At 36.6% G+C, this 18,598-nt stretch overlaps 1 protein-coding gene and 1 pseudogene across 1 annotated transcript; both read right to left on the reverse strand.

Annotated features, from left to right (window-relative positions):
- Window positions 1–6,992: 6,992 nt before the first annotated feature.
- Window positions 6,993–11,045, reverse strand: LOC114476369 (peroxiredoxin-like 2A). Its single transcript, XM_028467796.1, has 6 exons — window positions 10,944–11,045; window positions 9,652–9,837; window positions 9,242–9,333; window positions 9,029–9,169; window positions 7,743–7,907; window positions 6,993–7,668 (listed from the first exon to the last, which is right to left on the reverse strand). The coding sequence occupies exons 2-6, from the start codon at window positions 9,794–9,796 to the stop codon at window positions 7,570–7,572; spliced, it is 642 nt and encodes a 213-aa protein (XP_028323597.1). The 5' UTR covers window positions 9,797–9,837; window positions 10,944–11,045; the 3' UTR covers window positions 6,993–7,569.
- Window positions 11,046–12,140: 1,095 nt separating this feature from the next.
- On the reverse strand, window positions 12,141–14,925 carry LOC114476367 (peroxiredoxin-like 2A; annotated as a pseudogene).
- Window positions 14,926–18,598: the final 3,673 nt, after the last annotated feature.

Raw genomic sequence — 18,598 nt, forward strand, 5'->3', positions numbered from 1 at the left:
TTTAAAACCAATAAACCTTTTGTGTATCCATGTGTAGTATTCACCTGACTTCCTCTGAGATTATTCTCCTACTGACGGTGTCTGAAGTGGACAATCTTAAGTTTTGTTGTTGCTTTTTTATTATTAAAGCCTCACTCCTGTTATCTGTGTGCTTGTTTAAAATCCACAGCTTTCCCTCCAGTTATAATGAACGCTCTGGAGAAAAGAGCGTTCATGAAGGTAAGCAGACAACATTTTGTGTGTGTGACGTGAATGGGTGTGTTGGGTGTGGGCTTCTGTTGTTTTAGACAGTTAGAATCATTCTGGTTACTAAGTTGTCACACATAAGCTTCGTGTTTGTCAGTGGGCAGTTTTGTTAGAGCCAGATATATAACAATGTTGTAAAATATATATATAATAAAACCCAAAATGTAATAACTGGTCAATAATGTAACGAGATGCTGAGCCCAAAACATGAACATGTTATATATATATATATATATGTGTGTGTGTGTGTTTGTTTCCCTCTCTCTCTGCTTCTCTCAGCGCTGCACTGACAAGTTTTTTAACTTTGAGAAGCAATTTACTACTTGTTTGAATATTTATTCTGGTTTATGTTGATGTAATTTAGAACAGAAACTTGATCAGTTTGTTGCTTATTGCGTATCTGACATCCATTATTTTCCTCTGCTATTTTATGTTCTGGGGTTGTGTTGGAACGGACTATTCATGGTTTCTTTTTGTGTTTAATACTATAATTATATTATCTATACTAATAATCCTGTTAATAAAATGTATCTTCAGTCAGACCAACTTTTGTCAAAGCTGTTTTCAGGACAAGGACAAACAGTTGTCTTTCATATTTCATGAGATGTCTCACTCTATTTTTTACTTGTTCTTGTTCTACATCCCCTGTTTTGATTATTTGTTAAATATTTTTTACTTTGTGTCGTTCTACCTCACCTTTGTTAAATTCATTAAATGTTCCTTTTTTTAAAATGAGACTTGTACCATTTATCATTATCATAGTGTAATTTTTGTGATGTAAATTGAGGGAGCAAAAGTAGTATCGCTCAAGAAAATCTGTATCGGTCATCGGCTCAGGCTGATGGAAAAAAAATGGTAAGTGCATCGGCCCTAAAAAAAACCCATATATCGGTGATCCCTAATATATAAACATAACATATATACAGTATAAACACTAGGGTGCCGACTTTGGTCCATTTGGTGGATGTCGCCGTCGGCAACTAGATTTTCATTGGTCGACCAGCAATAGTATCAGTTTCAATACTGTTTAAAAAAAATGCAATGCACACATATAGGTGATAAGGATTAAAAGTACAAATAATATATTATTTTGGCCTAAACATGATCTCTGTCCAGCAACAGCTGTGGTTAGTGAGTGCTGGCTGCAAAAAAAAGAAAGAAAAACAGTGGGTTGTGCTTCACTGTCACTGCACAGTGCGCTTGTCCTCAGAACAGATAGGGAACAAATTAAGACAGTCTTGAAGCCACAAAGCAAGCCACTATTGAATCAGTCTCCTTCTGCACAAGAACATGGATTATCCTTTATTTGATACGATGTTTGACGTTCATTGTTTCCTTGTGCGCGGATCAGATGTTGACATTGTTATCAATAAAAGCAGGCTTATCACTAAAACAACGGTTTCAGTTCGGACACGGATATAATAGATAATGTCGGTCGGACTGTAGGTTTCACTTTTGCTTGTTGTGTTCTGGTCAAAGCTTGAATAAGGTTCATATCATAAATGGTCTGTGTTTAAAAGCAAATCAGCACCAACAAAAATTTATCTCTCTTTTTCTTTCTCCTCATCCTCCTCTGCACCTGCTTCATTTATTCTCGTTTTTCTTATTTATTTTTTTAGGTCGCTACATGTAATCACTACATGTGCTATAGTCTTGGTCGACCAACCATTTCCTTGGTTGACCACAGCAAAGACACACACAACACATTTATGCACAGCATCTGTTTTATATACATTGTACTCTATTCTACATTACAGCAATAAGCAGTTTATAATCCATGAATCATTGTTCACTGAAAAAAAATAATAATCATTAAAATTATTACACGATAGAATAAAAATGTTTTGCCTACCCATAATGTAATAATGAAAGTTATTACACAAGTTTTATGTTTTGGGCTCAGCATCGTGTTACATTATGACCAGATGTAAACATTTTGGGGTTTTTTTAATTAACATTTTGGGCTCAGCACTTTTGTTGCATCATTGACTAGTTATTACATTTCAGGTTTTAAATATATATATATCTATATAACAAACGTGTTACATATCATCTCTAATAGACTGTCAGAAATACCAATCTATGATCTTTCTGTATTCCTGTAGCGGTTCCCGATCGAAACGCTCCGGCCAGGTTGGCCTCGTTGGTCTGTGGTACGCAGAATTCACTTAAAATAATATTTATCCTTCATTGTTAAATATATCCATTTTTTTTCTCAATGAACACATCTAAAAACATGTGTTTCTGTTCAGTCTGGTGTTTGCTACTTCCTTGTGCTGCGCCCTCTTCCCTCAGAAAAGGTACATGAGCCACTTCGACACTCACACATCAGTAATAATCAGCTCTAATACAGTGTGGTAATAATCATTCATTGGATGACCATCTTTCTGCAGCTCCATGAGCTTGAGTGGTCTGGAGGCTGATCTTCAGGAGAGAATACGGCAGAGCAGCCCAGACACCACTACCGTCTATTTCAACAAGGGCCTGTAGGAGGCAAAACAAAACACACACACATCCATGGTTTGTGGGCACACTTAGGAGAAAACAGAGAGATAATTATGCATGTTTTTTCTTTTTATTTTTAAAAAAAATAAAATCAACAAACAACACAGCTGCTGAGATATGAATTGGAGAGATGTTAAAAACAATGACTGAAAAACTGACCCCCCCCCCTTAAAAAAAAAACTGAAATCATGACGCAGTTTACTTTCAATGGATTGTTTGTGTGTCCAGTTTAATACTAAGGCTTGTGCTTGTAAATGCTCCTGAATGTAGGGATATATTCCTGCCTTTACAACTGTTACTAATCAGAGATAAAAAAAAAACTGATAAAGTTCGACTTAATTTTTACTCATAAATCTCTTGGCCAATAGCTGTAAACACTCCAATTCTCATTACTGTCTGTTTCCTGTTATGTTGAGTACATTGTGGCCCACTGATGTACTGAAACCCAGTCCTTTTGTTGCTAAACCAGTTACTAGGGCAAAACCTTTTTAAAGCACATAAATTAATCGACACTATGGAGTATTGTTGTTGTGGGACGTTTGAATGGAATGGTTTTGTGTGTGGAGTGGTGGTGTTTTAGTTTTTTTTGTGTTGCGTATTGTAGTTTTTGATTTCCCTGATGCAGGAGTGTTTGCTGCGTCCAGATTGTGGCTCTGATTGAATGTTTGCATAACTTCAGGTTTTTAACTGCAGACAGAAGAAATACTCTTACCGTTCTTTATGAACAGAGTTTTAACAAAGTGCTAAGTGCTGCCTGATCTGCTTTTGCCCTGTTCTAATTAAGTAGTACATGTGCTTGTGGGTCAAGGTGCAACATTGTGTGCGCAATGTTTGTCGTGGCTTGGCTTGAAGTGGATAGTTTGTGTTGTTTTTATTAAGGACTTACACACAGCATTGTTCTCTGCAAACATTTAATATAACGTGCTGTTGTTTGCCTGGACTTTGTAAAAAACAAGGTTTATTTTCTCATATATTTATATATACACAATATATTATCTATATTATCGTAAAGCACATGCAAATGGGTTTATATTATATTGTAGCACCTCGATTGATCAACCCAGCAGATGACCCCCACATCTGCACTGAAAACAGCTGGGCTGCAGTGAGATCTGCTGCCGCCGAAGTTTGTTAAATAACATGAATCAGTGTTTGTATATAGTGATATATTGTGTACTGGTGGTGTAATATTTTCATTTATACACTGAACAAAAATGTAAACTGTGGGTCCTGAAGGGAAATTTTTAACATTGATTCACCCTAAATTCCAGCTTATATGGCCATGATTGGGATGCATATCAAAACACACACTCTAACTTCATTTATTATATCATTGGAACAGTATAACATAAATTGAAAATTAGTATCTTTTTAAATTGGTTATAACCACAGCTCTTTTCATTTGGTGAAATGTGTGTGAATATCCACCAGTGGATATGTTTTAAAGTCACACTATTCCAGTGGTGTCCAACCTTTTTGGACCTATTTTGATTTAAATAATTTATTTCGACCAAATACTTTTTTTTCTTTCTAGAATTAGTTTTTAATTCATTAGTTTGTTATACTCTATCACGAATGCAGATCAACCAGGATTAGAGACAAGTTGTTAGCTCAGATTTTTTTTTTTTACTGCATTTTATTTGAACTCTTATTTTGAAAAAGACAGTAAGTTTAAAATTTGTATTATAATTTTTTTTAATTAATAGAAATTTCAGGCGACCCCAAGGTTGAAAAACCTGGCACTATTCAATAGTTTGGATTCTGCTTTTCTTTAGGGCTTGTGGATATTCAGAGGTTTGCTTGGATGTGCCTTCTGATTAGAGGTGTCCCAATCCGATATTGATATTGGTCCGATATCAGCCAGAAAACGAATATCGGATTTCATCGGACTGCATCTGAAATCTCCGATATATATTATATTATTCAATTGTAGAATACTGTAGATATTATGTTTTTCTCATACCTACTGTTGCTGACTATTGTTCTCTGTTTGAGAAACATCACTTGATCAAGCCTTTTCTAACATTCCACACTACAAAATAAGTAATAAAAGTATGTATGATTCGGGCAGATATCGTTTCGGATTGATATTGGTATCAGCCCATTACGCAAGGCGCAATATCGGTATCGTATCGGAGTGGAAAAGTTGTATCGGGAACACCCCTACTTTAATAAAACAAACTCTGAGGTGAGATCAGGTGTTTAAAAATGAGTTGATTTGATCTAATAATGGTCATGTTATTACATTTTTAAAGCCTAACAACTCAGTATTAAAGGGATTAAAGGTTGTTTAAGAGAGAGTTTTTGCCATTTTGTTCAGTGTATTCTAATCTAGCTTTATGTTTGAATGAATGGTCAAGTAAATGAAAATATATCAATGGAATTAAAGAGATTGTAGTAACTGCCTGATTGTTGCAGACATAGCAGAAGTTTGTTTACGCCTCATGTTTGACTGAACGCTGACACACGATCGCTCACACTACAGGTCGTTGTTGGTCAGCATGGTGTGAAGATAGAACATCAGCCTGCGTTCTGCTATAGTCGACGTTTGTTGTGTTGGGCTTTACTTTTCCTGCCGAGGGTCAAACTGCACTATTTAACCTCTGCTGCGCTGCTTTAGGACTTTAGTTTCTATTTAAACAAAGCTTTTTTGAAGTGTATTTTATTCACTGGGGTCATGGGACCACTGTGCTTTTTATTACATGTGAAACGTGTCATCATCCACACTTAGAGTTAAAGTGCTGGAACTATTACGAACAAAAACTGAAGAATTTATAGTTTGTCAACTTCTATCTTTATTGATATATCCAAAGATAAGACAAGTATGAACATTTGTTACAGGAATGAGGGGAAGAAAGTTTTAGCTTTTGTTTCACATTTTAATTTCTTACGTAGATATTCTTAGCAATCATGGAGCCGTCAGAGCGTCATCAGTGAGGCTAGATTGGACTATTTAAACTTCCGTCATGTCTGTTGGAACCTTTTGCACCTTGTTTTAGTCACAACTTTGTGTATGAAAGGCACCAATGTATTATAGACAATCCTGTGTCACATATTCCGCTCCATGTGTGTAGAACTGTCAGTAATGGTTGCTCATTGGTTCTCTCCCCTCAGTTGTTTTTTCTGAATGTTGAAGACTTGACTCTGAGCAATAGAATAAAACTGTCTCATTGAATATGCAATCCTGTCTGGTTCATTTATTTAATAAATAAAAAACTGTTTGCAGTTTGTATATAGTTAATTTACACACATGCAGCACTAGTAACGTGTTTCATCAGCAAATGAAAGACCTAAAATGAGCAATTAAATGACTGAATAATTCATATCTCAACCCCTCCAAATACACATGGATACAAATTTCTCATGCTTATCAGATGATGGCATACTTTTTTTTTTTTGTCTCAAATTGATGAAAAAACAAAAAAAAAATCAAAATCCTACAACTTTCTTCAAATTATTTTTACTAACTAAAGTAACAATTGTTCATAATATCAAGGAAATTTAAGTTAAATTTAACAGGTTTGATATTGTCAGCCTCTTATATTGTAGTTTATATGTAATTTATACCTGGAAGTGCTAACTAGCGCAAAATATGGTTGAAATTGCTTTTTTGCCAGTCAAAATCTGTGGCTCATTTGAGCTCAAACTGGTCTGTAATTGGCCCCTGAACTAAAATGAGTTTGACACCCCTGCTCTAACCTTTGTAATACTTTTAAGCAGATTTTTGATCCAGGATTGTTGGCCTAATTGTTAGTAATAAAATTGTTGACTGTACAATTTAAGACCAATGTAATAATACTGCAGCTAAAAAACACTGAGTTTTTTTTTCTTTCTTGGTTGTTAAGGCTGCAACACCTGATTTGATTTGATTTTTTATTAGATATAATTGATATAATGTACACCTCATAGATCAATGAATGAAACATTTACTCCAAAAAGATTGAAATGAATTAATGCTTGAAAGTTTCTTTATCTCCAAAGTAAACACTCCATTAGTTTAGATTTTCATGCACTGCATAGTGGGACGTGTAGCCATGGAGACGGCGTTTATTATGATTATTTGGTTTTGGTATGGTTTTTTAGGGATTTTATCTGATTAAATTTGGTAGCTTTATATAACTGACCATTGAAGTCCTGTGTGTACCCTTACTTACATCCTAAAAATACCAGTCACGGTGATACTGGTGAGAAAGAGGGTGCAGAGACAATTTGTAAGGCTCGAAAAGAAAAACAAGACAAAATTGAGTGAAAATCTATTCACGAGGTCTTTATTTAGTCATATGCACAAAATCTAAACATAGGTTTCACGCCGTCATTGCTACCAACACCTGCTCCAAACACCACCAATGGTTCTCCTTTTCTGTCAGACAGCTGAGCCTCAGAGTGCGTTTAGGCATCAAACCTGCTCCTCTCTGTGTTGAGTTTAGAGCCAAGTCGTCATTATCACACACTATACTTTCCCCATCAGTCAGAGGAGGACCATAGTGGAGCTTGACCACAAGTGAAAGGGCTTTTACACATAATTGTGCATTACTGACCTTAAAGTTATCAACTACCTGAATGAAGACGCTCCCGTTTGAAAGATGTTTTAAAAGTCTTGGAGGTAGGAAAATGAATCGACTAATGCTGGACTTACACTAGCACTGTCCTGTATTTCACAGCTCTGTTTAAATGCCCGTGAGCAGGTCAATGTGTCAAAAACAGAGGTATTTTGTGATTGTAAAATTAGTATCCTATTGATGGACGGACTTATTTTCACCTCAGTGTGACATGGTAAACTTTAGTTTCTCTAAAACTATCTCCCTGCTTTTGAAGTAGTTATTGTTTCACTGGTACTATTTTTTCAGCTGCCTCCATAACGTCAGACAGCTCCACCTTGTTGCCAAACTCTCTCTCTTTGTGTTCCAGTAGAATTCCCTGCAGACAAACAATGGCGTTAGAACAATGATGTACTTGTGCACACACTAGTCTGTGTGCCAACGACTGGTTACCTGCTCTCCTGCTCCGATGACAAAAACTCCGCCCAAAACAAAGCCCTCTCCATTCATGTTTCCTTGGTAACCAGTCCTCCAGGCACGGATGAAGTTTTGCCACACACCTAAACGAATGAAGGCCAGACCACCCATCTTCCTCTGCAGTGGACCATAAAATTGTTTCTGGAAAAAAAAAAAAGGAGAGAGTTTAGTTAGTCTCATCATGACCATCAATAAGCACATTGATAATTGTGTAAATGAAACTCCTGGTGCTTCTGGTTGTTGTCATTCTAAGTGTTAAACTGTTGAAAAAACTCAAAATTCTTTGGAAAAAAAACTTCAATTTTCCTCAAATTACAACATATTTCCCTTAATTGAATAGAAAAAAATCTAGGGAATTTAGTGAAGGTCCTGTTGGGAATGATATCCATCACTTATTGCTTGGACACGGTCAGTTTCTTCCATATTGTATTTTATGTATACGTAGAAGTGCAAACTATGGCACTCATTTTACTCGTTTTCCTGCATATAATCTATGGCTCACTTGAGATCAAACTGCTCCATTTTTGGCCCCTGAACTAAAATGAGTTTGACACCCCTGAGTTGGAAGATGGGGTTTGGTTTAAAATCAGAGCTTTTTCAGATTTTTGTTTACATTTGTGTCTTTTCTAAAGAAACATCTTCAAATCCAATTAACTCAGAGGTTCCCAACCTTGTTTGGATTGTGACCCCATTTCAATAGCAAGAATTTCTGGTGACCCCAAAGACATTTTTTTTTTTTTAAATAGAAGTTTTTCATCATATTTGACGATTGTGTTTTAAATTAAAAAATGACCCTATTTACACTCAAGGCGACCCCATGGTTGAAAAACACTGAATTTACTGAATTGAAATTGCTGCAATGCAATATTTAAAAGTGTACCTAACCAAATAAGATTTTTTTATGTCAGTACATACTGCTGGGGAAGAGTTCTGTAATTATAATTAATAACTTGTCTTTTTTTAATACTACTTACCTTACGGGAATACTTGCTGTTGTTTTTTTTAAATCCTGTTTTACTGATAACTGATCACTTATCTATTTATATCTGTACTGTATCTCTTTCTTTTTTTTTTAATACTACTTGCCTTATTTATATACTTGCTGCTGTTTATCCTGCTGTACGAGCCAATGCCAATGTTCTTATCTGTACTGTAAAGTTAAAGTTTGAACGACTATAATAGAAGTCTAAGTCTAATTAAGATTTATAAGATTGAGTTGAAGCAGGGTTTTTCCAACACCCATTAGACTGAGGGATTCCAACCTTTTCATCTAGAAAGATGTCCCCAGCAAAGTGTGGCCTGAAGTCCTGGATTTCTGTGCCAATGTTTTCTTTGACCACAGCGACCAAAGGGACCCCGAGCGCTTCCAGCTGGGGCTTCAGAGAGGACAGCTCAGAGGCCTCCTGTAACAGGACAAAGTCAGAACTAATGTCGCCTTCAACCCATGTCGAATAATCACAAACTTTCTAAATCACCTCTCTGCACAAAAATCATCCTGGGCGCCGCACAGCCATGACCACGGCCCCGTTCTTCTCCCACAGGCTCTTTGCTTTGATGACCTTGTCGGCTGCGGCCCAAACAAAAATCATCAGTTGCATAAAATGCGACACGATAGTGATAATTCACGACTAAACTTGAGGATAAAAGATTTGGCCTGGTGGAAAGACTACAACATTCATGGTCACATTCCAGTGTTTCAAGAGAAACTAATCTGTAACACCAGCAGCTTTTAAAGAGGCGTTTCTTCTATACTGCTACACAAAGCCTCATTCACTGCATACAATGAATGTAAACATGCTGTAAAACACCTCTGTGATGACATAACTTCATGGTTTTAGCTCCTGCTGGCATTCAGCTCATATTCACAGACATTATGTAGAAGTACCATCAGTGGTGGAGCGCAAGTCTGCATCTTCAAGGTAGTCCAGGGAAACGTTGGCACCTTTAGGCAAACACAGGTCTGTGTTAGCCAGGAAAATACCAGCAAGGGCCGCGCCCACAGCACCCAGACCCAGAGACCACAGACCCATCCCTAGCAGTTCCCCCTCCACTGCAGACCCTGAGGATGACACTGCAACACACAAGGACACAAACATGAACGTTACTGTATGCAACTATGAAATTTTTGGCAATTAAAACACTTCATGTACTACATGTGGTTGAAACAGACAAGCATTTTAACCTTGTACTGCTTTGTCACTCTAGAGCAGAGGTTCTCAACCTTGGGGTCGCCAGATGCTTCCAAGAAACTAGAATTTTTTTAACAATTAGAGCTCTTTTACCCTTTTTCTGCAACTACACCAAACTTGCCATATTTTAACCTATTTTGATCACATTTTCTTGCCATATTTTTGCTCCTTTTAATGTATTTTTGCTACATTACTCCCATTTCTGCCACTTTGCCATCAAATTTCAATACCTTTTCTGCACATTATTTCCACTTTCAAGACATTTTCAGCAACTATAAATCCTTTCCACCACTTTTCCAACCTAATGACCATTATTTGCTGATTTAAACTAATTTACCCTACATTTTAAAATTCCATTACCCACAATTTGCAACATTTAACCAATTTCTGTGGTTTTTAAAATCCCATTTTACCACCGTTTCCACCATTTTTTCTGATTAAAATAAGGATTTACATCTTTAAGATGACTATATACTTTGGCGCAAATAATAAACTTCCTGGATAACAGTGGATATTATTCAGATATATATATGACTATATGGATGGGCCCCAAAAATCTCTCCCCTTTATTGCTCTGTATCAATGGCCCTGTCTCCACATGACTGTTCTTCAATGTTAATGTAAAAAAGCAGTTACAGCCACGTCACGAAGCCATTTATGAAGATAATAACCTATTATTGTTGTATAACCACATAATATACAAAAGCAGGCATCCCTGAAGATGGAGTGAAATGTACGTTATACGCAAAGGGCTTAAAGAGGTAAACGCAGTAGAAGTTTAGAGATACTTTGTTTTTAGTGTTTATCATTAAACACCGAAATGTGAAAGTGACACGGTGATTAGTACGTAAGCTTATAGCTTAGCAAGAACGAGCTAAATGCTATCTATGCTAGCCCACACATGGAGACCTACTGCTGATGTTGTACATGTTTCACTCACGCACGTGTATAAGTGTAATGAATTCATATAATTATTAAATACATTCACCTGAATGATCACAGAAGCTCCACAGTGTCACCTCTTCAGCCGGTCGTCTGTCAACACGGTCCTGCGCAGGCGCACATCTCAATAGATTTATTAAAGCCAAGATGGGCGGTATTTCCGGGTGTTTCCATGGATACCGATGGCGTGCGTTATCTCATTGGACACTTCAAGTGATTGACAGGTGACTCCTATTGCGCGCTTATGTGATTGATGAGTAAATGAGAAACTTTAACATTGCAATGAAGTGTCTGGCGTGGATAAAAGAGGGTTTGATTCCTGAACTACACTAAAGTGAGTGTTCTTAATTGGTTTGTTGTGGAATTTAAACAATTTAGGATTTTACTGCACACAGAGAAGACATTTTGTTGAGATATTGAGTTTACTTTAATGCGAGAAAGCCAACGTTATCATTATGAAGGCCTTCAAGCTAACGTTAGCCTGAGGCTACTTGTCATAATACTACATATTAGAGATTATACAATAATTGTATAGCACACAGTTCATTTAGGGGCTTTAATTCAACTCACTTTGCAGAAACAAGTTAAAAATGTGCTGACCTTTTGACTGCTTTTAAAGTCTACATATAAGTCTAATTATACCTAAATTTAAATATTTACTGAGGGTTTCTGTAGCCATACCTATCATGTTTATCACGTTTTCTTCCTCATATAATTTTTTTTTAAAGATAAATAAATACCATATGGGCTGGGGTAGAGGTTCTCAATAATTTTTCCATCTACATTTTCGTGTTTGTAAAAGCAAATTGGCTGTGATACAGTACATTCCATTGTCTAATGATTTTTAGTTCTTTTCCTAAATATTTTTAATAGTTTGGATCCATGTGCAGCATCATTCATGCAGCTCATTAACTTTGTAACAGGCATTTTAGATGTGTTGTTCAAAATTAAGAGAAAATCGACCCATTACACCTTACTCCATATCTGATTTGATTGTGAGCATTGACGGGGTGAAATAATACAACTGTTTTTCTTTTTAGAATTAACTTTTAACATCTGTGTGTGAATTATACTCCATTTACTTTTTCCAGAGGCGAATTTGACAGATTGTGTGGCTGGTGAGTGAGACTGTGAACTGAAAAGCAATGAAGGTATTTCTTCACAATGTGTACCACATTCAAGGGAGAAGCAGCCAGTAAAGTCAGATACATTGACAGGTAAGATGTGATGTGTTTTGGTTTTATTTTAATTTTCTAAGGTAAATGCATTACATCCATCACAGCACTTTTCAGTTAGGTTCTTTTTGTGTGTCATGTAGCATCCGACTTGCTCTTTCTTCAGATTTTAGAAGCAAATCATCATAAAAACACACAAACTTCCCCGCACACAGGCATCAAGCAACAGCGATGGAGCAACACATCATATTATGTCTTACCAGTGATTTGGTCAGTGTAGTTTTGCTGGAGCAGATATTTAATCTAAACCTCTTATTTACAGTCAAAACATGCTCATGGATACGTGCATCTACCACGCCATGTCCATTGTAATCTGGCGGGCGGCTCTCAAGACAGCCAGCATATTTACTTTATCTCCAAACTCCTTCTCACGATGCTCCAGTAGAATCCCCTGGTTGAATAATAACATCACCCGTCACAAACCATAACAAACAAGCAATGATACGGATGTATTTTTACTAGGGCTGAACGATTAATTGCATTTGCGATATTATCACGATATCATAAAACGCATTTTTTGTCCTGTCTTGTACTGTCCTGTTGAGTTCAGAGAGTGTTCAGGAAGTGCAGTCCACATGTTTACATGTTTCACAAAATGTGAAGTTAGCTGGATAAGTTGAAGAGGTAAAGCCACAGAAGGGTTTGCTTTATTGTTGTAATCTGTGTTATTAAATGTATATTTTATATTTATTTAAAGTTTAAATAAATCTGAAATTGTTTATTCTGAAACAGATCGATTTATTGCTTGTGTTCATTGAAAAAGACATGACAAGCGGCCCTTGAAAAAATAATCGCATATTAAATCGCAGTCGCCATTAGATTATTTTACAAAATCGTTCAGCCCTAATTATTACTATGTTTTTTGTAGCGTACCTGATCTCCAGGTCCAATGACGAATAACCCACCTAGCACAAGTCCTTCCCCTCTCCAGTTTCCTCTGAAGCCCTTCCGATAGGCCCTCCAGAGGTTCCTCCACACCCCCACACGCAGAAACATGGAGAAAAACATCCACCTCTCTTGGGGGCCGTAGAAATTTCTCTGCGTAGGACCAAAGTAGCTTATCGGCTTAAATGTATAAACCCTAATTTTAATACCATGACATTCTGAATGTTTAAAGAGAAGCACTGTGCTTAAATCAAACCTGATGATCCACATAGACTTTCCCAGAGAAGTACTTCTTGAAGAGGTCCAGCTCCTTGCCAATGTTTTCTTTCACCACTACAATTAGTGGGACTTCAATGTCCTGTAGCTGGGACTTGAGAGAGGACAGCTCAGCAGCCTCCTGCAGATTGAGGATACATAGAAATACACATAATCAATGGAAACTGGCTGTCCTAATTCATGCACACATGGTGGCACACCTCATACCTCTCTGCACAGCAATCATCCAGGTCTTCGTACAACCATGACCACGGCACCCGTCTTCTCCCACAGAGATTTAGCCTTTGGTTTCTCATGGACTGAAAGCAACCACACAATTTAAAAAACGAAGAAGTTAACAGCAATTGTTTAAATTTAGTACAGTTTAAATAAGTACTGTTTTGATCATTTCATACATTTGATGATACAATTCTATAGTTTTTTTTTAAATCTAAAAGTATTTTTTTCTAATTTAATAGGATTAGTGTGTTTCAATCTTTCTTTCATATTCCACTGTTTAAAAAAGGGAATGTAGAAAGACACTTTCTCAGACAAACATTATAATATACTAATTATTACACCTGATACCAATCCATTTAAATGAACTAAAAAAAAACCACACAAATAAACAAACCGCTAGCCCTCTGTGTTTTTAAACTCACTCTGTGGAATGACTCATTATTTAATAATCACTGAAAGAACAATAATGATAAAATAAAACACTTTTCAGTGTATATTCAGTATATCAGGGAACCATGTTGGTCTTAGTTATAAGTTGTAATAAAAATACTAAATTGAGCTGTATGTGGACCAGATAATGACACCTCATATTTATAAAAAATGTCAAAAAAAAAGTATTAGTGTTAATATTAGTATCGATTAAAAAAACAAATCCTCGATGAACCCAATTCCTCAGTTTGAAAATGGAACATCTATAGGTGTGAGGTATTCAGGTCTTTTATCAGAAGCACATTCAAGTCTAGTTGTATTTAGGAATTGCAGTTGTCTGAGTTTTCCTCTTTCCATCCAGATATAATTTCCTTCTTCAGTAACAGCAGGTCAAACACAAATTGTACATTTTCATATAATTATAGGTAATCCGACAGGTGGTCAGAAAGTCTTCAGATCAGTTGATCTGAATTTGTGGGTTCTCTTTCTTTACTCACCTCCCCCTGTGGTCTTCAGCTCTGTGTCCTCCAGCAACTTTAGGTCAGCCCATACTGGTTTGGTCTGAAACCAGTCTGTGATGCTGCTGATGAGCTCTGCAAAAAACAGGCTGACCATCTTCAGGGCTGCAGTCGCAGTCACCATGATCCCAAACAGGGTCCTCAGCCCTTCACCAGAAAAAAAATGTGCAGATTACAGTCGAATCAATGATGTTGCTTGAAGAGCCTTGATCATTCTATCACTAAATAAGTCCATCAATCTGCAGTCTATCTATCTTTGATGCAAAAACAACATATCACAATAACTGTGTTTTTTTGTGATACAATGAAATGATTAAGTTTAAATTGGACAATTGTTCAGCCAGTTTCCTTCTGTGTAAATGTAAAATAGTGCTACTTACCAGACTGGGCTGTGCTGTGCTGTGCTGTGCTGTGCTGTGCTGTTGGTGTTGTGCAGGAATCAGATGTTTTCAAGTAGCCCCTTAAGCCCTCTCAGCTCAGATCAGACCAATCACAGTGGAAGCCTCTCTTATATGGGAAGCAAACATAACAAGAATTCCTCAAAGTCTTAGTACCAGGGACAGCCTGGTGCACATTGGTTCTGTTCATCAAACAGCACAACCAATCTATGAACACGTCTGCGTTAGTGCTCACCGTATACATACATCATCCTACATTAACTGGAGTAGAAAGTCAAAGCTTCACTATTTTGGTTTACCAAAGATACAGCTCATATTTGTAGATTTTTGCCTTTTTATTTTGGCAAAAGTGGGATATATTCTATCTAAGCCAGAGGAAGAAAAGCTGAAAATATGATGTGCACACTTAAACTGGGATAAAAATGCAGGAAGGCATTTGAAATTAAAAAAAAAAAAATGGAAAATGAGAAAAAAGTGACAAACACCCCAAATTGGAGGTAAGGCTATAGTAAGGCATAAAAATTGAAAAATTATGGAATTTTTTTTTTTTTTTAGATAAGGCCATTCACAAGACCCTCAAAACTAGTGCAAATATGATGTGCACCCTTAAACTGGGCTGAAAATGCAGGAAAGCATTAAAAAAATAAATAAAAGTGGAAAATGAGAAAAAAGTGACAAACCCCAAATCGGAGGTAAGGCTATAGTAAGGCATAAAAATTGAAAAGTTATGGAATTTTTTTTTAGATAAGGCCATCACAAGACCCTTAAAACTAGTGCTTTTTAAAGCAGGACTGACCCCTTCTGGTTTGTGCTGTTCAATTTAAAGATGATGAGTCAAGCTTTTTTTTCCCCTTCACTTTATGAAAGTAGTCTTTTGGGGAAAATCTTATTTTTAACAAATTACTGTTGTGGAAAAGCTTCTCTTTGACTCTTTGCATTTAACAACAATATTTCATTGCCATATTAAAATTCAAATTTGCAATAATCAATTATTAATTTGATCCAAATAATGTAATGTGATATCTGAATGTATTTGTATGAGAACAGTTTTTTTGTTATTTACTTGTTATTTGTTGTTGACTTAAGCTCTTTAACCTAGTTTTTTTTCCCTCATTCTTTTATTCCCTTTACCATACCATTTAATAGCTTTAATTTAATACATGTCACATCTACAAAACTATTAGTACAAAATTAATGTAATTACTATTTGTCATTTTAAAACATGATGGCAGGTTTTCAAGGAACAATTATACAGCTTTTTTCCAATGGTCAACATGTATGAAAAACATCCTTTCTGTGTTTTAATGCTATTTTAACAAACTTCCAGTAGAATAGCTTTATAGTGGCGTTTGTTGATTAAAAAAAAAGAGACTAATCAATGGCGAAGATGACGTGTAAGCGTTTATCTGTATACGTAGCCAAAACACTCAACATGTGTTAATTTGTGTTTTAGTGACGTAATAACCAACAGCATTATATAACCAATAACTTTGAAAAGCAACAGATGGGAAACACATACAAGATTTATCAATGGGGGACGATAACTGCTAATTGATGACTATGATGGTCTGTGGTGTGTGTGTGAAAAGATATGAAAAAGTGTGTGAAAGAGAGATTTTTAAAGTAAATATATTGGAGGTGTTTTTCAATCTACTGTGAGCATGTCTGTTAATGATTACATGGCCTCTCCGTTTGTATATGATTACTCAAAGCTTCACTAGTTGGAATAGGTTCATATCCACTTCTTTCTCTTTCGCCATCTCTCTGTTTTTGGAATTGACGCTAAAAGTGAGGGCTGAACATGTTGTTATTGAGAGCTTGTCAGTAATTCAGATGACTGATGAATTATTTGAACAATGTGTATTTTGGGGCTCAGTTGGTAGAGGGGTTGTTTTCTGTTTGATCCCAGTGCAATACATGCCTATGTGTTGAAGTGTCCTTGGGCAAGACACTGAACCCCAAGTTGCTGCCAATGGTTGATTAGTGCCTTGATGGCAGCTCGGTCCCATTGGTGTGTGAATGTGTGAATAAAGTGATATTGTGAAGTGCTTTGGGACTACCTCAGTGGTTATAAAGCGATATATAAAGCAAGTTCATTTATTTTATACAGTGAGTTGCCTGCATTTTTTAATGTGGTTGTTGACCACATTGATCATTATATTACTACAGCCTGTTGGTGTGTAGGACTGATTATTGTCCAAATGTTTTTGATTCATCATTGAGGATATACCTTGATGTTAAAATATGCCTAAGTGCATATATCTCAGTAGTATTTATACTAATGACTTGGTAAACAGTGGATGTATTCAGATAGTTATTAAATACACTCAATTATATTGAAGCCAATGTTTTGTCCTTGTAGAATATTTTAGGCTTAAATTGAACTGTTTTGGAAAAACCTCGTGTAATCGACCAGTCAAATAGTTGATAAGGAAATTTCAGTGTCGTAGAATAATAGTCAGTTAACTTGGCAACATCCCTAGTGTCATCGGGGGAAGTGTGATGCTTGAGTGCGATAGTGGTGATATTTCAGTCATTAGTGGCATCAAGGCAGAGAAATGTGCTGAGTGTCCAAAATGGGCTGGAATAGAGACAGGATGACGCTCCCCATTCACTGCTTCGCCTTTTCAATGGTTTTGTCTGCCTTGGGCTGTGCTACCCAAGATACGGCCAGCAACCCAACAATTGGCCTGCTGCATGGTCAATTTAGGCCATGGAAATAGTTTTCTAGGTTGAAAAACTCACAGTAAAGAGTCTATAGATGTACATCATAAAGAACAATACTGGTCATTTGATGTATGGATATTTTATCAACATGTTGATTGCCTTAAAACATCCACTAAGTTCTGTGAGTGACAGGTTGATAGAGGGCCAGTGTCGTAGAAAATTATCCAATAATGTTTAATGATACATTTATATTTGTCGTGTGTATGATTAAGGGGATAATTTGCTTTTTAACTCTGTGCCTGTTTTCTCTTCTTCTTCTTCTTGGGGGTAGCCATTCTCCTTCACACATCTTATCTTATACATATCAAAAGACTCAAACACACACACACACACACACACACACACACACACACACGCACACACACACACGCACACAGGGATGGCCTGTATCTCCTTTTGCCCCTTGTGTTTTAATGCAAACTGTTCCTTTTGGTGGAGGGGGGAAGGGGAGGGGGAGACTGCAGGAATATCATTGCTTCAGGGTTTTTCTCTCTCTCTTGCTGTGAACTTCGAAGCTGGTGGTCGCTCTCTTGTCCTCTCAGTAAATGATCTTGCTCGGGACGGGGGGCCAAACATTCTTCTCAAACAATTGAATTCGTTTATTTTAGTTGTAGAATAAATCCATTTTTATTAATTCATCAACTCATGTCTGTTTCATTGATTTCACAGTTCAGCGGAGAACACCATTAGAGGTAACACTAAATCTACCATTACACCAGGCATTAGTTAACGTGTCGAACTCTCACTAAGGCCATTCAAAAAGCTGTCTGTGGGACCAAAAGTACAGCAGTGAAGGATGTTTTCTTGGTAAACAGGTTAACTATTAGACCTATTGAACATTACCCTTTCTTTGTTTTAGTAGCCATTGTGACGGTCAAAGGGTTGACCTTTTATTTTGAAAGAACTTTCTTCTAATTGTTTCCTTGTTCCTTCTTTGCAGGAGTTGGGTGGGGTTTTGGGTAATCACGTCCACCTGTGGCTCTTTAAAAGGGCCTGATTGAGACTTGCTCTGCC

The sequence above is a fragment of the Gouania willdenowi genome, chromosome 15 (genome assembly GCF_900634775.1).
Source record: "Gouania willdenowi chromosome 15, fGouWil2.1, whole genome shotgun sequence".
Lineage (NCBI taxonomy): Eukaryota > Metazoa > Chordata > Actinopteri > Blenniiformes > Gobiesocidae > Gouania > Gouania willdenowi.